This window comes from Ochotona princeps, chromosome 19, assembly GCF_030435755.1.
Source record: "Ochotona princeps isolate mOchPri1 chromosome 19, mOchPri1.hap1, whole genome shotgun sequence".
Taxonomy (NCBI): domain Eukaryota; kingdom Metazoa; phylum Chordata; class Mammalia; order Lagomorpha; family Ochotonidae; genus Ochotona; species Ochotona princeps.
The window spans coordinates 38,929,213-38,952,059 of NC_080850.1; the positions used below are offsets into that span (position 1 = coordinate 38,929,213).

The following is a 22,847-nucleotide window of genomic DNA, read 5'->3' on the forward strand; positions in this document are numbered from 1 at the left end:
CAAGCGGAGACGAGAGAACAGAACACAGGTATTTTAAAACTACATTTTTTGCGCCCCCACCCCCTTTATAGCTTGGCTAAACCCTGAATATTCTAGAAGCAGCAGCATTCAAGATGTTCGTAACGGTATTCGGCTGAAGTTGCACTTCAAAGTCATTGAAACAGCCCTCCAACTCCAACAAGCCATTCCATCCACAACACGGGAAAGTAAGCCACACCCCAAGTAGTCCTTCTAGAAAAAGGCTCATGCCCAAAGAAGCAAATACCCCTAGAGCACTGGTCATGGTGACCTGATTCAGAAAATCATCAGACTCAAGAAAGAGCTGTAATTATTCGTCAGAATTTGGTTTCATTAGCTCAATTTGACTCACTTTGTAAGTGGACACCACCTTGAGGGACACGGGGACCCTGTAACAGCCCTCCCTTCAAACACCCAAACAATGATCCAGTGTCAACCAACCTGCAATGTGACACCACTGAACCCACAAGGACAAGGTACTGCACGTCTCACGATAATAGACAAACCAAATCATTATGGCTACACTTGTTTTAACACACAATTTAAGAACACTTCACAAGAGTGTTCCCTTTGACAGCTGTGATGTGTACATAATACAGACAAGACAGGCATCTCTACTGAAACTCCTCTTGAATAAATAAAAGCACGTCAAGAAACCAAGGAGCAGAGCAGCAGCACCTAAAGCCTGGGACGTTTGTAACTAAATGCTGGTACCAGGTGGTCTAGCCGGTGAGGTGGCACTAAGAGGGGCAGAAAAGGAGCCGTCTGGGGTTGAACGTTTTTATTCTAGTGGCGTTGAGAGCACTCGTCTGGGCTTACAGTCCTGTCCCCGCAGTGCGCGGGAGAGCAGTCCTCCAACCGTCCTAGACTTTGGAGAGCAGACCGGACTCGGGAGCGCTGGCCTTAATTAGATTCTGGATCTCCTTGAACTTGGGGTGGTCTTTATCAGCCACCAGCTGCAGCAGCACGGCCTCGCTGGTGGTCACGATGATGCCAGTCCGAGCAAGGCGCTTGCAAAGGGAAGATAACACGAACAGAGAAAGGAGTGTGAGAATGAACGTTATTTCTGAGCAGCCAAACAACAATGACACACAGCAATGAATGTCCTCTGCAAAGCCAAGGTCACAGTGTCAAATTCAGGGACATGAGCCCTGTCACAAACTCAATGTGCATACTTTCATATTGGTGTACTGCAGTGCAAGCTAATAAAAAAAAAAAAACACCCCAAACAAAACAGGTAGTCAATGTTACAACCTGGTCACAGAGGCCAGAGGCAGAAGGTTGAGCCGCGGCCCTCCCTGCAGAACCCAACGGGGCAGATGCCGCTGCGACCCCAGACACCTTTCCACCAGCTGACAACTGCTTCAACCCTCCCTCCTTCCCTCAAAGACTGCTTTGGACTTACTGCTGAATGGATTAACCCCTTTTATTACAATTCATCCTTGTCTTGAGATTAAAAAAATCTGATTCCACCTACACTTCCCACTGGGCCATGCAACTCCTGTGCTATACAAAGCTGTGATTATAGCTGTACTTACTTAGTACCTTAGCTGGCACTTAGTGGCTATTCATCCAAAAGCAACAGCGAAGGGGTAACCGACTTCTGAGGCTCCAAGAGCTGACCTCTGGAGGCAACTAAAGTCTGGAATATTTTATTCCTAATGTATGACCCAATTCCATGTAACTCAAGCTTTTCATGCGTTAAAACTAACGTCAAAATGAAAAGGACCTTGAACTTCTTCCTTCTCCCCATACCCAGCATACAGCCTGTAAGTCCCTCCCAGTAGGAGATCCTGTCTGCAGGAATGGGGGAGCAGACCTGCCGCCACCCAGGGGTAATACAACCACGAGTGCCACAAGCAGCTTCAGGACACAACTTAAGGCTGCACTGAGGTTTCTCCGGCAGCTTAAAGAACATCTTTACCCAACTGGTGCAGCGGAGTTAGAATAACCAAGGACAGGAGCATCAAGGAGGAGGAACAGAAAGCAGAGGGGAAGGAGAGCTGGGGCCAGGCGAAGAGAACTCTGCAGCAGGAATCCATTCTCTAGACACATCTGTCCTCAGAAATGTCTAGAAATGGGCAAACCTGTACCCAAAGAAGCACCCACTAGAGGGCACACATGAATGATTCGCAGGGCGATCAGAGGAGACCCAAGCCACAGCAGGAAGGCCGGCACGGCCACTCGTCCTTCAGGGGCTTCCCACCCACCTTGAGCCACAGAGGACAGTGACAGCCACCCCCACGGCCCAGGGAGCCAACGTGAGCCTCAACAGGCAGCACAAGCAAGGCACTGGGCAGCTGCCAACACACGCCAAGAGGGGTCAGAGATCACCCTGGCTTGCTGGCCCGCATGCACAAGCAAACAGCAGGCAGTGACATAGCAAGACATGACAGAGATCACTCCGGCTGTGCCCTACAGAAACTGACAAATGCCAAGGGAAGTCAGCTGAGGGAAGCTCTCCCTCCTCCTCCTTGCTGGGCAGTCAACTGATTCTAACACTGAAAACCTCCCAGATATCAGAAGGCCCCGGGCCTGCTCCAGACAGAAAGGAAGGTCATGAAAACACGGCTAGCTGTTGGCCCAGGGTGTGGAAACGATCCTCCAACACCCACCAACCCAGCCCCAGCTCACCCTCACCACTGCCTGGCCCGTCCGGCATTCCTTCACTGCTCCCTGCTGGCATTTATCTCTCATTTATCTAGACAGGAGGAAAGAGACAGCAAAGAGCGTCTACGCACTGACTCATGCCCACTCGGTCATGGCATGTGGTCTCAATGTCCTCGGCTATGACAGGCAGAAGCGAAAAGCCAGGAGCTCAGCCAAGCTATGTGCATGGGTGGCAGGGACCCAGATACTTAAGCCCTATGGCTGTCTCCCAGGGTCTGCATTAGCAGGAGCCTGGGGTCGGGAACCAGAACCAGGACTCGAACCCTGTGCTGTGGGGTACAGGTGCCTCACCACCACACCAACCAGCTGCCCCTTCACTGCACATGGATTGGCAGGGACTCAGCCTCCCTCCCTGGTGAGGCAGGAAGGGGAGAAAACTGTTCCCAAGTCCAAGGCAAGAATCTTTCCGCCACGAAGAGGCTGCCCCCCCAGGCCCAGCTGTGCCCAGTGCCCCTACATGGCTCAGGGGCGGGCAGGAGAGTTCAGTCATAGTGGCACGGGCAGTCTGGACACTCACAAAAACACATTCCAGCACATGACCCCTAAACGGCACTGCTGAGCTCCAGGGGGTGTGACCGATGCTGGTTGCATTTCAAATGATCTGGCCAAGAGCCTGTGTTATGGGAACGTACGGGTCAGCAGAATGCAAGGCTGACAGATCCTTCCGTGGCACCTGCCTCAACCTGCAAGGGAACCTGAGCAGCCAGACACCCACAGCAGCCCCTGCCCTCCACGGGGGCCCTGGGCCACTTCTGTCCTTGGGCTTCAAGGGGGCACTGAAGGCCCAGCAGGATGGCTTAGTGGAGAATCCTGGCCTTACAAGCACTGGGATCCCATATGGCGTTGGTTCATGTCCCGGCTACTCCACTTCCCATCCAGCCCTCTGCTTGTGGCCTGGGAAAGCAGTCGAGGACGGCCCAAAGCCTTGGGACCCTGCACCCACAGGGGAGATCCAGAAGAAGCTTCTGGCTCCTGGCTTCAGACAGGCTTGGTTCTGGCCATTGTGGACACTTGGGGAATAAACCAGTATACAGAAGATCTTTCTGTCTCTCCTTCTTTCCTCAAATCTGGTTTTCCAATAAAATAAATAAATTAAAAAGGGGAGAGGGGTACTGAAAACTCAACTGCTGAGAGCACACCAGGCCCATATGCGTTAGGCTCCTGAAGTTTCCCCTTACACCTGCCAAACCAGTCCAACTAGGCCAATGGGAAGCAAAGGGTACTCTGACCTAGAAACCTAAAAACACAAGAGCACAAAGGCATGGGGGGGTGGGGGAGGAGACCTACATCCATTCAAGTTCCAAGCAACCCAAGTACAGAACGGCCAGTCCAGGGGAGGGTGGATTTAGTGTGCTGTGCATGCTGCCGAGCTGAATGCCAGCTGCCTGACAGATGGCAGGTGCCCAAGCCACACTTACTGAGCACAGCATGTGGCGCAGCCCCCAGGCAGGCAGGAGTCAACAGCACTCCCCAGGCAGGCTGCTGGTCCAATCACCCCAGCATGTGGCGTGCACAGCTGGAGGAAGGACCTTAGCTGTATTTTAAACCAAGGTGACAGGGAATAAAGAGAGCTGACCAAACTACTAGTTTAACTGTCACAGTTAATAACCAAAAAGCAAACATTTCTCCTAAATTTCGGGACCAATTAGATCACCTCTGTAACATGAAAACTAAGAAGAATCGGCAAAGTGACAAATGCTGCTCCTTACCATCTGACCTATCTGATGCTTGCTCCCTCTGACCTTCGCACTGCCATCCCAGGCGATGCTCTTGGATCCAGATCCTTCCACACCCACCCGAGGCACCAGGTTCTTCACTCACTCACAGAAGCTCCTTCTCAGCCTGGGATTTTACCTCTGCATACATATCTAGGGAGACTAACTTCAGGAAAGTAACTATAGTCAAAACAGTTTCTCCAAAAGCAGCCCGAGCGTTTGGACTTTCCACCCCGCGGTGACAGGCAGCTTCTTCCAGTTGAGATTCAGGTGGCATTCAGCCATCTTTGTCATCCGAGTCTCATGGGAAGGCGGTAATGCCAGCCATCCAATGTTCCGTGATGGATGCCGTGAGAAAGAAATGTTGGGACACTTAGGAATGTAGTAGAAAAGTCCTTGAAATTGCCTTCCAGGCAGGAAAAGTTCTGCCTTACATGTTTTAGATTTTTGTTGGTTTTCCTCTCAAAACCAAAGTCTGCCCCTCAGAATACACCAAGGCTCATCCCCGCACACAGACTGCTGGCTGGCAGGGCAGACCTGACAGGGCAAGGGCGTACATGGCTGCCACTAAGAAAAAGGCAGCTGTCTCCCTCCTGACCATGAGAATGGCTTAAAGGCCATGGCTGGGCACAGCAGAACCTGAGCACCTGACTACCACAGAAGGGAATGGTACAGATGGTCTTGACCATGGTTTGACATGGTCACTCACACTGTTCCTCCTGGTCATTTCAGCACAGCACTCAATGGCTGCAGCCATGGTCAGCTGAGCCCACCGGAGCTGTGGGCCAGGCCCATCTGCCTGCGGCCAGCTCATCCATCCCCACCCCAATGCCCCTTCCTCATCCATGCCCCCTCACCACACTGGAAAACACCTCAGGCTCAAGAGCCCACAGAGCAGACCCTACAGAGAAAGCAGCTCCTGGGCCAGCTAAGAACACCTTGTGAGCTCACTGGAACAATCACGATTCCCTCGGCTCATTATATTCTTATTACAGAAAACAGTGACAGAACTCAGCAATTAAATCAGCATGCATGGGGCTCTGAAATTATTATAAGACTAGAATTAAATATGTAAGAGAAAGAGGGTGAGAGGCTCCCAAGCTGCAGGGCAGGCTTCCTGGAACTATGGGACGGCCTGCTCTTTAATAGACTTGGCGTAGAAATGGCTTACACATGATGACGGTTAGGCAATGATGACAAAGAAGCACTTATCAGTGCCCTGTGGCACACTGTGATGTAGCAAGGCCTGAGAGCCATGAAATACTGTGTGGGATCCAGGCCGGGACACTTACACATTCAAGTCAGGAAATGGGGCGTAAGGCTGGACCAGGATTCTGCCCTCAATGCCTTCATTTTGGGCTAGATCTTGACTGAGCTAAACCCAGTCCATTTTCCCTTAATTTGCAAATCTCTTCACTGTAAAGCTTAGGCTTCCTGAAATCTTTCAGTTCATGGAAAAAAAAAAAAAAAGCCAAGAGAAGAGTAACAAGGTATTTCCAGGAGCTCTGGGCTTTGCTAGAACCTAGTCCTGGGGAAGAGACAAGACGCAAAGCAGTACACACTAGTGACGCCTTGCAGGCCGGTCAGCGAGCCCCCACGAGGCTGGAAAACAGTGCGGGGAGATTGTCCCACTAGGTCTGAAACTTCAGAGGTCAAGCCTTCGCTGGACTCCATGTTCAACACTCCCCCCACCCACTCAGCAAAGTGGGTAAATGATCCATTTTCAAAGTGGACAGTTACCTCCAGAGCAAACATCCTGTCCATCATGCTTCTGGAGGAGGTGGCGTCGGCAACAATGTGAACCTCGATACCGCGGCCCACGAGCTCCAGGGCCGTCTGCTGGACGCACACGTGAGTCTTGTAGGAAAGCAAAGAGCGGAGATCAGAGCGCAGCAAGTTCACGCATCCCATCTACACTCACAGACAACACGAAAAAGCAGAATTGCCCTGCAAGTCCAATGGCCTTCCTCTGCATCTTTCTTCCTCCACTCGGTGAGGTTATCTTGAGCAGAACACAGCACTTCTGGCGTCGGCTTATTCCTCTGTAAGATGAGGAACTGGACTACATCAGCGCCTCTCACACTGGGACCCTGGAGCACATCCCCCCTCCCCGGCATCATCCCCGTGACCTCCACCTGCCTGGCCGGGCCACTCAGCTTGGATGGCACCCGCATTTGATTCTACCTCTGGATTCAGACCAAGTGCCCGACTCCAAGATTGTGTCTGCAGGGTGAGAATGTAGGAGAAAAGTGAGCCATGACAAGGCACCCGGTAGGAAAGGCAGGCCATGCTAAAAATAGCCCAAGACTTGGGCGGAAGATGCCCAGTTTCCATCACCTGCAACTGTGACGTGTAGAGCCTACTGCTGTAAACACTAACGCATTACCATGTCCCAGCATGTACGCTGACAACAACTGAATTACGCAGTGACGGAGGAGCTCAGCGATGCTACAATGCCAACTTTATCTTTCTATGACAAGACAGCTTGGGAGATTTATCAACTGACGCTTCATTAAAATTAGCACTGCAAGACTGCTTGCAGATCATTCTGATTAAACATGAGGTCTAATTATGATGAACAAGCAAAACGCCAGCATTTGGGAGGACACGTGTATACAAACAGGCTTCTTCCATACTGTCATTACTGAATTCAGTTCACAGAAACACAAAACGTACATCCAACAGACGCTACATCTTTCTACAATTGAACCCTGCTCTTAAAACTTCACAAGTAAAGTAAATATGTTTCATTGTTTCCTGAGCTTTCACAATTCTTTAATTCTTGGTCCATGTATTGCGTTAAAGCTAGCAATATATCAGCTGACATAAGCAGGAATAAGCATATTTTTGTTCTTTAAAAGGGTGTGTTCATGATACAACAGGACCTCAATGTTTTTCCTAGTGCAAATATGACAAAAGTGGAATCCTGTAACACACACAGACATGCCTTTGGTGAACAAGGGTTCCAAAAATAGTGGTTCAAGTACAGCCCAAGGATCCATCTGCCAACCTTCACATCCAGCTCCAACCCTGACCTGACCAGCTGCTGGACCTTGGGCAAGCTGTACTTTGTTTCCTGCTCTGCAACACAGGCAGCTTAGCAGTACTGACCTCAGATGGTTTCCATGTGGTGGTGCTTAGTTCAAAGACTTTTTGTGAGGGCTGAAGGAGTTAGTAGCAACACTGAGCTTGGATCCGTACCATGCAAACAGCGAACACTATCTGTCAGCCTTAGGGTGACCTGCATGGCATTCTGCCCACAGAGCTTCCCTGTAGAGATACTGAGTCTCACACAAATGCTACTGTGTGCCCACATCAAGATCAAGGAACTCACTTCTACTCCAAACAGCACGACGCTCCTGACTCCAGGGATCTCTGCCAATGCTGCTTCCACTTCCGGTAACACCATGGAAAACTTGGTCTTCGGGAGCACCAGTTTAACACCTGTTAGATCGATTTCTTGCACGGTGCTTCCAAGACCTTTAGGATACTGCTCTGTTACAATAACTGGAATCCCTAAAATCCGGGCCCCTTGCAACTGAAAAAAAAGATCAACAGGAAAGCCATTAGCAGCATGCATGGGTGTGTACGTAAGAATAGCTGCCATGTGTACGTAAGACCTACCAGTCTCTGTCCTACGCTAATAATATCCCCAAAGTACTTGATGGCTGGCCGGAACCTTTCTTGCATATCACAGCAGAAAAACACAGTGCTTGACGGCATAAGATTTCCCAGAGTGGTGAGCTGAGGGGAAAAAAAAAAAAAAGAATGAGTTAGTGCTCGTTATACAATGGTATTTATTTTCAATGAGGCCAATAAAGAGGGGAAAAATGCTCCTATGTTTGATCCAGTAAGCCATTTCTATAAACATTATCCCAAAGAAGTTCTTTGAAGTCTAGCAGAAAAAAAACACATCACAACCAAAACAACTTTGGCCACACAGCATATCTATGAATCTGTTCAATGCTAATTCTAAAACAAGAGCTAGTATTCAAACAACATAAAGTCATGAACGTAAAAGTTGAAAAATACATAGAAAATGAACAAATGTTTTTAGGGGCACTGACGGTATTTTCTCTTCAGCCTTCCTTGTATGTTCCACACTTTATTTAAACACATTTACTGAAAGTTATTTCAAAATAAGTTCTTGGACCAAGTGGTTCAAGACATCCACATCTCCTATCAACACAATCTACTCCTACTGAGGGTCTGGCTGAGCCCAAGCGCAGCAGTCAATTTCGGAAGCAATCCAGGGGACGGCTCAAAGATTTGGGACCCTGCACCCACGTGGGAGACCTGGAGGAGGTTCCTGGTTCCCAGCTTCGGATCGATGTAGCACCAGCCGTTGCGGCCACTTGGGGAGTGAATCATCGGACGGAAGATCTTCCTCTCTGTCTCTCCTCCTCTCTGTATTTCTGACTTTGTAATAAAAATAAATAAATCTTAAAAAAAAAAAAGATCTCTCTATTTTGTTTCTCTTCCTCTCCGTCACCCTGGTTCAAATAAGTAAATTCAGGACTTTTTGAAAAGAAGGAATTTTAAAAAAAACCAGTAAGACTGCTATAGTAGTAAGAAGCAAATTAGAAGACTTAAATGCAGGTTCAGAAAGTCAAATTTACAGTCATTCAAGCATCACGGATCCTACACTCCAGCTCCACCTGCTTCCTTACCTCATTTCTGCAAACACTGAACCACGCCTCTGTTCTGACCATCTTCACAAAAAGTGAGCAGGCAGTGTGCACATGAGGGCTGCCAAGGACAATCTGTGTGCGTCCGGGACACTGTTTTCCAAAGGACAATGAGGATTTATACCTAAGCACTTTAAATTCCCAATAAATATTACATCTTGGCTCAAGAGGTTGAACAGCCTTGACTTTTCTTTGCATAAATTTAAGCCATTGGGGGTCCGGCGGCATGGCCTAGCGGCTAAAGTCCTCGCCTTGAAAGCCCTGGGATCCCATATAGGCGCCGGTTCTAATCCCGGCAGCTCCATTTCCCATCCAGCTCCCTGCTTGTGGCCTGGGAAAGCAGTTGAGGACGGCCCAATGCATTGGGACACTGCACCCATGTGGGAGACCCGGAAGAAGTTCCTGGTTCCTGGCTTTGGATTGGCACACACCGGCCGTTGGGGCTCACTTGGGGAGTGAATCATCAGACGCAAGATCTTCCTCTCTGTCTCTCCTCCTCTGTGTATATCTGGCTGTAAAAAAAAAATTTAAGCCATTAGTTCCTAGTCATTCACAAATGGGTTAAGAGTGTAGTCTACACAACGGTTGACCTGCCTCAGGCCTGTGTGAGGTGACAGAAAAACAACTCAGTGAATCCGGAACAAGCGAGAACGGACCCGTCCAAAAAGCAAAGCTCCCGGGCACTCGCCCAGTCACCACCGCACGCTGGATGCCACCCCTGCGACCCGCCCCCCGGCAGCCCGTATTCACCTGTCTGTGTGCGATCCCCATGATTTGGTTATATAGATACTGAAATCACAGATGCTAGAAAAAGCACATCAGAAAGGAAACTTCTAGAGGCAGACCAAATGAGAGCAGCAAGAAATAAAAATGACAGCTGAAAAAAAAAAGGATGCAAACTACACTAGAAGCAGAGAGAACATCAAGGGCTTTGGTGAGGGAGGAACAGGCTGTTTTCCATTCATCAGGAAAATGTTAAGTTACATAATGTTTCAGAAGCCCTGCATGATAAAACAGCCACAGAAGTGAAGGTCGCAAGAAAGTGCCCATCACCAGGGCACGGGGGTCTCCTGTGGCTCCTGCCGCAGGGGGCTCCCCGGGGCCTCCTCTCAGGAGTGTGCAGTCCTGTGCTGCAATCCTGTGCTCACAGTCCAGTCGAGGGGGTCAGCGAACACAGCCGTGGAACCCTCACAGCCCTGCACAAGCTCTGTAGGATGGAAACTCACCGATAACCTTCCAACAAAGAAACCACAGGAAGGCCGTGGCGAGGCATGCTAGATACACCACAGAGCAGAGGACACAGGTGCAGGTCACCGGGGATGCTCCGTGGACATTCTGCGAACTCAGCCCACCTCACTCAGATCTCAGCACACCCCCTAGAAGGGGGCGGCATTCCCTGGCTGCTTCTGAGTAAAGGACAGAAGAGTTCCAGCCAACAGCCATAGGCCAGCTCGTGAGGAATGCACTTCATTATGCCATGCTGATAAACTAGGCCCTGGATACAATACACCGACAATGACCTTCACAGTGTTGCTCTTGATGTCGTACAACCCCAATCAGACAAATCACAGTGGAGGGACACACGACTACAATACTTGCCAAGCACATCTCACAACTGCCAAGGTTACTATAAGCCAGAGTCCGTCCCAGCCCAGATCGGTCAACAGGGGCAAGACAAGAAACAGGGATGGACTGGACCTAGGAATAGAAAAGGGACATGAGGGAAAAACAGGTGAAATCCAAATAGAGCGTGGAGTTCAGTGAATTGCGTAGCAGTGTGGATCCCAATCCTAACACACGAGCTGCTGGGACAAAAGATGTTCCCAACAGAGGAAGCTGGATGCAGGGACACAGCACTCCCAGTGTCGCTGGACATCTAAGACCACTCTGCAATGCAAAACCGCTTCAAACATGAAATTAAAGGCATCCCTGGCTATGGCAGCTGGGAGCCAGGATGCCACTCCATGAGTACAAGCCAGGGAAGAGGCATAAGGCTGTAAAAACCAACCGGAAACCTCCCTCCAACCACCACCAACCAACCCTCTCTTGCCCCCACCCCAAATCCATGTGACTACCCCCAATCAGCTGCTGTGAAAATGATACAAGGCTGTGTCACTCACATTTTTTTTATTGTCCCTCACGAAACTCTCGTAAACCACAATCGATCAGAGAACTAGCTGTCACCCATTTACAAGTAGCAACTGCACAATCATCACCTCTACCACAGCACATTCAAAGTGGCCTCGACCAGGACAAGTAAAGGCGGAGCCATTACAGGTCTATGCAGGCTCAAGAGCATGAAGAAATCACACATAATACAGATGAGATGCAAGATACTTAAGGAAAAAAAAGGTCTATGGAAATACAGAATTAAAACCATGAGTTTATCTGATACGATTTGTTGCAAAATATGTGTGAAATGCATTTGATGAAAAAAAATCTATGCATAAATTTCAAATGTTTTTGTGGGCCTGGCACCATGGCTCAATTGGCTAGTCCTCCCTCTTCAAGTGCCAGAATCTCATACTGGCAGAGGATTGTGTCCCGGCTGCTCCACTTCCCATCCAGCTCCCTGCCTGTGGCCTGGGAAGGCAGTCGAGGACAGCCCAAAGCCTTGGGACTCTGTACCCATGTGGATATCTGGAAGAAACTCCTGGCTTCAGATAAGCTCAGCTCCACCTGTTGCAGCTACCTGGAGAGTGAACCAGTAGATGGAAGATCTTTCTCTGTCTTTCCTTCTCTCTGTAAACCTGCCTTTCCAATAAAAGTAAATAAACATGAATATTTAAAGAAAAATGGTTTTGCACTAACAAAACTTCATACTCAATTTATTTTTTCCATAAACCTCTGGAAGCACTCTTTTATGTATCTGCACACACATATCTTCACATACACCTAAGTTTATTCTCACACACACACACTTAAATACAAAATGTTTATCATATCCACTGACTTGCTCAAGCTATAGTTAAAGTGACCAGACTAAAGAATATATATTTTTGGTCAGTTGCATAAAACTGTCAAGGCTGAGATGGTACCTCAGATTTCATCTTCAATCGGCTGGTCAGCCCCAAGTCCCATCATGAATGTTTCCATGAGAGTGTTTCCATGGTGCAGCTGGCAGGGCTGCGTGGCACAGCCTGCATTGGGTCCATATTCTCTGTGAAAGCAATGCATGCTGGGTGCAGTGTTGGGCCATGACCCCCAACATTCCCACGTTGAAGGCCCCAACAAGCAGGGCCACTACAGGTGTCTAATGCCATCCTACAGGTTAACCTAAGGGTCATACACACCAGAGTGGCAGCTGTCTAACCCAGCATGAGCGACGTCCTTACAAAAGGGTGCCATCTGGACACACACACACAGGAGACGACTCTGCAGACACGGATAGGGACTGTGTGACACACACAGCAGCCAGGAGCCACAGACACTAGGACAGAAGCCAGGAGTCCTTGTTCTCTCACAGCCCTGGGAGGAACCAACCCCGGAAACTACCAGCCTCTGGTCGGTAGTCCTCCATCATCCTCGGCAGGGTTTAACGTGATGGATTTACAAACAGTTCTATTACAGACACAAAAACAGCATGTTCCACCCGTCAGGGTCATGGGCAGCAGACCAAGGGGACGCTTTTCCACTGCCAAGTGCTTCCCAGGACATCCAAGGACCCTCCCACATGGAAGGGACCGCTCCAACCTCGACTCAATTTGTCTGAGGTGAGGCTCTTGAGGGTACACAGATTTTCCATGCAGTAGACATCAGAATCTAAGTTCAAACCCCAACTTCAATCACATAGATTTTGGTCAGTCACTAATATCCCCAAATGCAAGGACAAATACCACGCTCAAGGAGAAAACACAACATCTGCCTTGCAGGATGATTTCAGAATTAAACTAGCTACAGCTCATCAGTTGATCAAGAAGTCTTAAACCCTTACTCTCTAATGGAGTTAAGTATCATTCACTATTAAGACCTTAGTAAGCTAAACACACAGAAATGCCGAATCTATGTTAGGTTTCTCTTCACTGACAAAATGAAAGGGGAAAAAACCTCCAAACGCAGACAGACCATCAAGACAATTTTCACACACCTCCTATGGACAGTCTCTAGTGTATTCACACAGGTGGTCAGGATACACACCCTCACCTCAAACCAACAGGTGACAGGACATCTCTCCGGAGGATCCCACCATCACCACGCAGTATGCCTGGCAGCACACCTGATCCCTCTGACTTCTGACCACCAGCCCCCCTACCTGCCCTGCCTGCCTCACTCCAGGAGAGATGGCCCTGGCACTGAAAACTGCCCTGCTCCAAGGAGCAAGCCCCAGGCCAACCAGAGTTCTTTCCCCATTCTTTGCAAGCCCCAATGTCCCTCCTTCCAACACCTGGGCCCACATCCCCATTTAAAATGATGGTAGCAATAAACGCCCAGTGCAGGGGAGCTGGAGGCCCATCCTTGTGCCCAACAGCCATCTCAGGAGAGGCCAAGACGGCCTTCCTGGGGAAGCTCTTACCTCTGCCCACACAAAGCTCCCCAGGCCACCCACCTACACATAGAAGAAAGATCCGAGGCTGGCAGAGGCGATACTGGGAGCCACGAATTTACCTGTTTCCAGGGTCATATGTTTCCCTGTACAATACCTTGTGGAAAATTAAAAATACCAGAGCCGCCAAAATGACCTAAATTCCCAGACTACTGTTTAATCCTCTCATTTCCATTCTTCCCCATGTCTTCCAACGCATCAGACTTATGGCATTTGACAAACCTGTGGAGAGACAAGTGCTATATGAAATAGGAACTATATCTCCAGCTACCCAAACTCTTGGTAGACATCCAGTCTCTCAGAGCGCTTTAGAAAAGACGACATGAAGGAGTGCCCACTGCCCAACACTGCCAGGGCAGTCACAGATATTAGTGTCAAAGCACAGAACGCCAACAGCAGGTGCAGCACGCAGCCAGGCTCCTCACTCCACCAGCTGCCCACTGCAGTGAGAAAGCAGCATCCAGGCAAAGCAGGACTCCATGCCAGCGAGAAGAATCCTGGAGTCCAACGGTGCGTAAGCCTGCTCCACCACGACCTCAGGGCCCATCTCCAGAGAAAGCACTCCTGCTTTAGACAGCAGACCCCAGGGAGCCAAACCTGTGCCCTCTGTCCCTGCCTTGAGAGGAGGAGGAAACTGCCACCCCTGGTGGCCTGGCCCGACCATGAGCCCCCCGAGTGACAGCCATGCGTGCCCAACACAAATGAGCAGCAGCAAGACAAATGAACAAGTGAAAGCTCAAGCGTGTGACTTCTGCTCTGTGCTACTCAGCATTCTCACTGAGCAAGAAGCAGAAACCGGAAACAGAAATTCCACCTCTGACTCCCAGCAAGGCCCTCAGAGAGCTCTGCCACCTGGGACCAGCAACCTTGAACCCTTCCACCTGCTTATATTCTTCTCTCCTGCAAAATGCAAGGGTCAGCTCACCAGGCAAGGAACGAAGACTGAATCCAGGCTTGTCCCAAGGTATCACTCACTTTAAGCTGCCACTCAACTGTGTGCACAAAGAATCCTGCCACTAAGATGACATGATGGGTTCCCAAACACATAGTCCTGAGCAGCAGTTAATGGAAAGAAACACCTTTCTCTCCTGAGACAGAGAGAGGGGAGTGGGGTACACCTCACTTCATACACACGCAAACAAAGATGAAGAGGTCCGTGTGCTCTGCTGGGTATGTGTGCACCCTGTCTCCACCACCTCCCATGAGCCCCGGCTGAGCCCAGAGCAGCACCTGGCTGAAGCCAAGTACTGCGATTTCCAAAATGAGATAACAATAAAAGAAAAGTATTTCCAAAAACTGCCAAATCCAAAAAGCATAGAAAATGTAAAAACCCGGCTCGAGGAACAGTAACTTTGCAAAGAGGCATGCAATGGCTGTGATGATTATTTTAGACACCGTCACACACGAAAACACTCGGTGCATATTCCCCTGTGCCGAGCAGAGCCAGCCACAGCCAGGAGCGACCTGGATTCCATAACGGCCTCTGAGGATGGAGCAGACCTTTGGGCCACTTACATTTACATTATTAATTTCCAGAAGGTTTAATTACAGAATCATCACACTGATGTGGCCCTGAAATGTACTGAACAGGGACCCTGCCATCTTGGGAGGGCAGCTCTAGGTTAGCACAGCCCCGTCTAGGGGTCCCCTTCTCCCCATCTTCACCCCCCTCTCCCTCCGCCCCCAATAAAAGCAGCTGCTGGACAAAGAGGTCTGTGTCCCCAGGCCAGCTCCGGTTAGCATCTGGATTCTCCTCTCTGCAAATGGGCTTGTCAAAGGTGAATCCAACACCCTGGGTGTTTTGGCAGCAGTAATCTAAACAGGCTGGCAGGCGGCTCCAGGGAGCCCTCAACCTTCAGACTCCGGAGTCTCATGTCCAGAAGGCCCGGGGGTGGTCCTGCACGTGGGCCGCAGGGCAAGGCCCTGAGGACCTGGCAGGCAACAGGATCTCAGGTTTCATACAGGACCCTACACCTGCTTAGGACATTTCTGCGGGTGGGTGTGGGGGGTGGGGACGAGAAAGACCCATCTTGGGGACCCCTTTATAGCTGAAAGATAATCAGTAACCTGAACAGGCAAGTCCCTCCCAACCCCAATTAATAGCCTGTCCATCTGACAGTTCAGCACCCAATTCAACCTTGGGGTTCTTACATTAAAAACAAAAGCAAAACCTTTAAACATAAAAGAGTATCTGAGAACACCATTCAAGAAACGCCAAAACCTAGTAAGCAATCCTCAAGTTCAACTTTTTCAGGCGGCAAGCACCAGGAACTCCAGGTCTGGTAATGAGTTGGGCACTGTGCAGGGCTTTTAGCATAGGAAGAGACTGGGCCAACCGACCCAGGACTGGGAAGAGGCCGGCATGGGTGCAGGTATACGAGTCAGGAACCAGGGGCCCGCCCCAAATACCCACTGGGAGCAGGCAGAGAGGGCAAAGTTTGTCTTCCAGAAGCAAGCACTTAACCCAGCGGGGGGCCCAAGGCGCACACTCCCTACCACGCCGCATCTGCTTCCCCTCACCTCCCTAGACAAACAGGACCCCAGGGCACAGCCCTACGCTTCCGCAGAAGGCTGGGAGCTGCGTCCTGCACACAAAGCGGAAGCGGCCGGCGCCGTGGACCACACACGTGGGGGTGGCGTCCCTGGCCACCGGCGGGGAAGGCCCACGCCCCCTGCCCCGGCGGCCACAGCTGGCGGCCGTCACCTTCGGACTGGCGCCTTGTCCGCGGAGGCTGGCGCGGCCCTCGCCAACCTGGGCAGCTCCGGGCACCTGAGGAGCGCAGCAAGGGTGGGGACGGCCGGCAGGGAGAGGGCGGCGGGGCGCGGGCGGGACCCACCTGGATCTGCAGAGGCACGAGGCGCACCTTGCAGCGCTCGCTCACCGCGAAGCCCTTGGGCAAGTCCACGTACTGGCCCCACTCCTCGGCGAAGAGCTGCACCACGAATTTGCGGTGCATGTCGATCTGGTCGCCGTACAGGCTGAGGAACTTCTGGATGAGCAGCTCGTAGCCCGCGCCGTGCGGCACCGACGAGGGCCGCGCGAAGACCGAAAAGCAGAAGAGCACGGGCACCGCGCCCGACGGCGTCCCCGCCACCGCGCCCGCGCCGCCCGCCAGCGCCGGGACAGCCGGCTCCGCCGCCGCCGCCATGTTCCCCCGAGCGTGTGCGAAGCGCCGAGCCGCCGCCGAGGCGCAGGCACCGCCGGCCGCCGCCCCGCCCCCGCGCGCAGCCCGCCCGCCCGCCGGCTCGCCTGGCCCGGCGCGGCCAAGGGGCGGGTCCTGGCGGCGGGCGCGGCGCGGTGCGGCCCGGTGTGCCCGAGGCCGGGGGCCCACGCCGCGGAGGGCGCGCCTGCTCCTGCCCCCCAGCCCCGGCCGCTGGACCCAGGACCCTTGCCTCCCCCCGGGCGCTGGCGTTAACGCGGGGGCGTTTGCGCCTCCATCTTCTCCTTCTCCACCCCACAGGTGCTCCGGCCCTCGGACCACGGAGTTCCTGGCGAGGGGGCTGAGGACTGGACCGGGAGAGCCTGAGGCTGCCAAGGTTCGGTTACTTGTCGGCCTGGTGGCGAAGGTGCAGTGCTGCTCGGGGACGGGCGGCAGTTGTGTTTAAAACCAACTGATGACAGAGGCTGACAGGTGCGTCCTGAAGAACCCTTCAGGGCTTCCTTCTTGTTCGAGGCTCAGCATCTGCGTGTGTGTGTGTGTTAGGAATTGTTGTTTTCTTAAGAAACGGCCCCCAGTCCTGGCCACATCAAATTACTCTGCTGCCTGCTGAGACATCCCTGTGGGAGGCTCAGCATGCCATCCAGCTTCCAGCTGCTCCAGCTCCGGGAAAGCAGCAGAAGACAGCTCAGTGCTTGGGCCCCTGTGACTCACGTGGGAGACCCAGCTGCGGTTCCTGGCTCCTCACATCAGCCAGGCCTGCTCCGCTAGCAGGGCTGTTTGGGAAGTGAACCTGCTGAAAAAAGAGCTCTCTCTTGCTTTCATGCTCACTCTGCCTTGAAACTCTGCCTTGCAGATAAATAAATCTTGGGGGAAAAGGAAGTAAAAAAACCCAAAAAACGGTAAGGCAGGGCTCTCTCCTGGCAGGATGGACATTTGCAAGGGACCCCTCTTTTTTTCTGGGATGCTGTCTTGGGCATCCCTGAGATGTGCAGCAACATCTCTGGCCTAGATTCCAGTTGCAAGCCCAGAGTCCCATTCCTCTTTTGTCTTGACAACCAATAATGTCTCCAGACTTTGCCAAATAATGCTCAAGGGGCGAGTTTGCCTCACTCAGAAACCACACTGCATTAAAGTGATGCTGAAACCACTCTCTGGCCTTTCTCATTCACTGTGTACCCCAGCTATGACAGATTCCTGAGTTTTCATCAAATGTGGACAGATCTGGATAAAACTCGTCTGAATTCATCATTCCCAAAATGATTTGCAACCATTACACCATTAGAGGTCCTCCCCATGTACTTGTGCCCGTGTGCTCAGCTACTCTGTGGAGATAAAAATAGCTACTCTGGGTGCACTCATTATAAACGGTTTCTTCCATGCCCACCCAGCTTTCTGGAGCAGAGTAGACTGGAGACCAGCCCAGGAGATTGGCCTGTGCTCCGGGTCCTCTCAGCAAGGACCCTTGCACCTGCAAAGTCTTCCCACAGCCCTGAGTAAACATCCTTTCCTCCACCCAGCTTTTTAAAAGATATTTTTGACTTTCAGTAAAGAAACCAATTTCCACATTCATTGGACTATCTCAGACTAGTCCAGCGGAGGGGTGCAGTCCCCGTGGTCACAGCCCACCAGGGTACATTAGTTAAAGCAGCTGTGTGGAAGGCACACTCACCTCTGTTGAGTTCAGCAGGTGCCACATTCCGAATGTATCACTACACCAAAAAGGGGCAGGAGTGCTTGCCTCACAAAGTCCTCTTCTTAGAAAGCTAATCGGAGCAACTGTTATAAATGTTACTAAAAGTTATCAGAAAATAAGAACTCCTAAATGGCCATTCCATTTAGGAAAATGGAAAAATCACTATACTCACTGACGAAATTGCTCTTCTAGAAGAAGCGTCCAAAATGATCCCGGCCCTTGGGAGTGCTGCACGTGAAAGTGGAAGGCTGCCTTTCCGCATTTAAATTCAAGAAGTTAGCTCACACAGTATTGATTAATATGTTAATATACTGCAAAAGCAAACTCAGAAACCTCAGTGGACCAGCACAGCAAAGGCGCCTTCTCACGCCTTGCCCACCCCCACCTTCGCTCCATCAGCAAGCTGCTGACTCCCTGAGATGGGATTTCTGTTTCAGATCCCGCGGCCTCTCTCATTTCTCCTTCCCCTTTGTGTTCTGGTCCCCCACCTTCTGATCAGGTGAGGACACCTGGACTCGATGCTCACACTCACTCTCAGGAACTTTGACAGGAAATACTACTCAGGTACCTCTGACTTCCAAACGGATATTGTCAGGATTCAGAACATAGCTGGAACGACGCGGGTCAAGCAGGTTGTCTGGGATCTATTTTCTCTAACAGGAAACACAAAAGCTGGCATCTGAATGGTGAAACAGACATTCCAGGCAGAGATTCTTCATACCAAGTCCAGTCTGCTTGAGCAACGGTGAGGATGGAATAGGAGAGTGGGACCAGATGACACCGGAGGCATGAGCAATGCTGACGTCACGCAGATCCTGGAGGGACACTGAAGGAATGTGCTTTAATCTCGGGGAATCTTTTCATTAGGGAAATGACACAAAATGGTTTCTGAGTTTAAAAGTCTATCATGTAGGGCCCGGCGGCTTAGCCTAGCGGCTGAAGTCCTCGCCTTGAAAGCCCCGGGATCCCATATGGGCGCCGGTTCTAATCCCGGCAGCTCCACTTCCCATCCAGCTCCCTGCTTGTGGCCTGGGAAAGCAGTCGAGGACGGCCCAATGCTTTGGGACCCTGCACCCGCGCGGGAGACCCGGAAGAGGTTCCAGGTTCCTGGCTTTGGATCGGCGCGCACCGGCCCGTTGCGGCTCACTTGGGGAGTGAATCATCGGACGGAAGATCTTCCTCTCTGTCTCTCCTCCTCTGTGTATATCTGGCTGTAATAAAATGAATAAATCTTTAAAAAAAAAAAAAGTCTATCATGTAGAGAATGCAATGTAGGGGGTCAATTAAAAAAAAGAAAAAGCAAGACCTGCTTGGTTTTCAATTATAGCAAAGCCGGCAAGAGGCAATGGAGGACGGTGTGGGGGGTGGTGTCGGCCGTGATCTGGCTCCTGCACATGTTTTGTACTTTAAAGACAATTTCTTTCTTTCTCTCTCTCTCTTTCTTTCCTTCCTTCCTTCCTTCCTTTCCTTCTCTTTCTCTCTCTTCAAGATTTATTCATTTTTATTGGAAAGGAAGACTTACAGAGAGAAGGAGACACAGATAGATCTTCCATTTGCTGGTTCACTCCCTAAATAACTGTGACAGCCCGAGCTGAGCTGATCCTAAGCCAGGAGCCAGGAGTTTCTTCAGGTCTCCCACCTTGGGCCATCCTCCTTTGCCTTCCCATGCCACAAGCAGGGATATGGTTGGGAAGTGGAGCAGCTGGGACTAAGTTGGCATCCATATGGTATCTCAGCACATGCAGGTTGTAGATTAGTCAATTGAGCCAATTCACTTACCAAAGACATTTATTTTTAAGATTTATTTCTTTTCACTTGAAAGCCAGAATTACAGAGAGAGGGAGGTTGATCTTTCAATTGCTGGTTCATTCTCCAAATGGCTGCACAGCTAGAGCTGGACCTACCTGAAGCCAGAAGCCTCTTCTGGGTCTGCTATGTGGGTGCAGGGGATCAGGAACTTCGGCCCTCCTCTGCTGCTGCTGGATCAGAACTACAGCAGCTGGGACATGAATTGGTGCCATAAGGGGTGCTGGCAGGGACTTAGCTTACTATGCCACACTGCCAGCGCTCAAAATCTCTTGAATTTTACCACGGAGTATGGGTTGCTACTAGAATCTGACAGAGAGTGTCCAAGGATGGGGTTAAACTCAACAGGGCATAGGATAGTTCCTTACAACAAAAATGATTCTGTTCAAAATGCTGATGGCATCATGTTGAGAAAATCTGCTCCAGGACATCAGTACCCCAAATCACGAAGAGTGAATGGATGTGGCTTTCGAAAGCAAAGGTAACAAGAGAACTTGCTACAGATGTGGAAGATCTGGAAACGGCAGAGATCCACAATGCTCCCTTGGCTTGGTGCCTGTGTCTCCGAGAAGCCCCTGGCACCACTCCTGAGGTAACAAAAGCCAAGAGCAGGAACACACGGGGATGGAAACCAGGAACTGTGTCCCAGCCATGTGAAGTGTGAAGTGGTCATAAGGCATCCAAAAGAGTTCCTCGCTAGGGGTTACACACATGAATCTGAAATTCATAGGAGTGTAGTCTCAAGATCCACATATAAAACAAATCATCACTCACAAGATATTGATACATGTTGCTGTATTGGCTTTCATTTTATATAAAAGGCAGAGGGTGAAAAAAAAAACACAGAGGGAAGGGGACAGGGAGAGTAAGTAGGCAAGCACAGGATAGCATCCACCTGCTCCTTCACTCCCCAAGTGCCTGCAGGAGCCCAGGCTGCACCAGGACCTGGAAACTGGGTCCAGGAGCATAAGCGGTATTCTTTAGGAAATGCATCAACAGGACGAGGAGCCTGGAAACGGAGTTGACATCTGAGGTCAGGCACTGCAACACGGCATACGGACACTGCAAGGAGCGCCTTAGCCATGGGCCAAACACTCGCCCCACGGAGAAGACATTTAAATGGTAAGGCTAGATGGGATCACTGAGAGGGAGACTGTAACCCGAACAAAAATAGGGCCCATGACAGAGAGCTCCGGAGGAAGAAAGGAAGTGAAAGTAGGAACAACACAGAAGGAACCCGTGGCCAGGGAAGACAAATACCCACGTGGCTCCAGATGGACCCAAACTGAAACGTGTAAATCATTTTACACCTAGAAATGCATATATTTCATATGTTCAATGCGATGGAAAGAAAGAATGGCCGACTCTAACAGACACTGCTGAGATATCAAGTACAACGAGCACGCCCACAGGTAATGCCAGCATGACGGCAATTCTGGTGGGACACAGGACACGGAAGCCTGGTTTTATTGAGCTCAAACACATTGCGGGTGAAAAATGAGTCAATCTGTTACATGAAGAAGCACATGGGTTTGGGAAAGTGTCATTAAAGACAAGAAATATGAGAACTGCTGGGTTATCATTCTGTACTGAGCAGAATGAACAAGAAGAAAGGAGAGATTGATGGCCCTTTGGGAGAAAGGGAAATTGACAGAATCCTGTCCTGCAATGATGAGAAGAGCGCATTCCGAGGCTCTGGGCCTCTCCCAGCCAGAAGGACACTTGTTCTACCAAAAATCAGAAAGGAAAACAGGTGAGCACGTGCCAGTTAGTTCATAGTTATATAAATCATGTTCCGGTTCATATAATTTCAGCCACTAGTTTAAATATCAGCTGTCCTTTCTCAACATAGTTTCCATCTACATGACTATAACAAGTGGGACAATAATTTTGACCTATTCCTCCTTCCTCAGTCTTAGCTTCTTTACAAAGAACATACTTTCAAAATTCTATTTCAGGACATTCATTTGAGGAGAAAAAGGTGTTTCTGATCCATTATGTTTTGTATTTCAGAATTTCCATGTATCCCCTCAGGAAGTGTCTGTCAAGGCCTGAGTCTTCCCAAACCCAACACTCCCATCATCAGAACAATTTATCTGAAGATTTCAAGACCAGACATCCCAGGACAGTCGGATAACATCTGGGCTCTTTGCGTGCCTCTCTGCTCCCTAAGCTGAGCCAGACTGGCTGGGAAGCCTCGGTTGCACTGCTGCCGTCCCCACCACCTGGCACTCTCTGTCAGGTGCATACAGACACTTCCTCTGCAGTCTCATTTCCTGAAGATGAGGAGATGATAAAAATAGCTCGCCTCGGGCCCAGCACGTGGGAGACCCGGAGGAGGTTCCAGGTTCCCGGCTTCGGATCGGCGCGCATCGGCCCGTTGCGGCTCACTTGGGGAGTGAAACATCGGATGGAAGATCTTCCTCTCTGTCTCTCCTCCTCTGTGTATATCTGGCTGTAATAAAAATGAATAAAAAAAATCTTTAAAAAAAAATAGCTCGCCTCCTCTTCTGTGCTTAACAGAGTACTTCAAAAGTTTCAGGAAAACAGAAT

At 50.5% G+C, this 22,847-nt stretch overlaps 1 protein-coding gene across 1 annotated transcript; it reads right to left on the reverse strand.

Moving 5' to 3' along the window:
* Positions 1-784: 784 nt before the first annotated feature.
* Positions 785-16,952, reverse strand: ISOC1 (isochorismatase domain containing 1). Its single transcript, XM_004586611.4, has 5 exons — positions 16,472-16,952; positions 8,028-8,147; positions 7,738-7,941; positions 6,144-6,260; positions 785-1,028 (listed from the first exon to the last, which is right to left on the reverse strand). The coding sequence occupies exons 1-5, from the start codon at positions 16,781-16,783 to the stop codon at positions 882-884; spliced, it is 900 nt and encodes a 299-aa protein (XP_004586668.3). The 5' UTR covers positions 16,784-16,952; the 3' UTR covers positions 785-881.
* Positions 16,953-22,847: the final 5,895 nt, after the last annotated feature.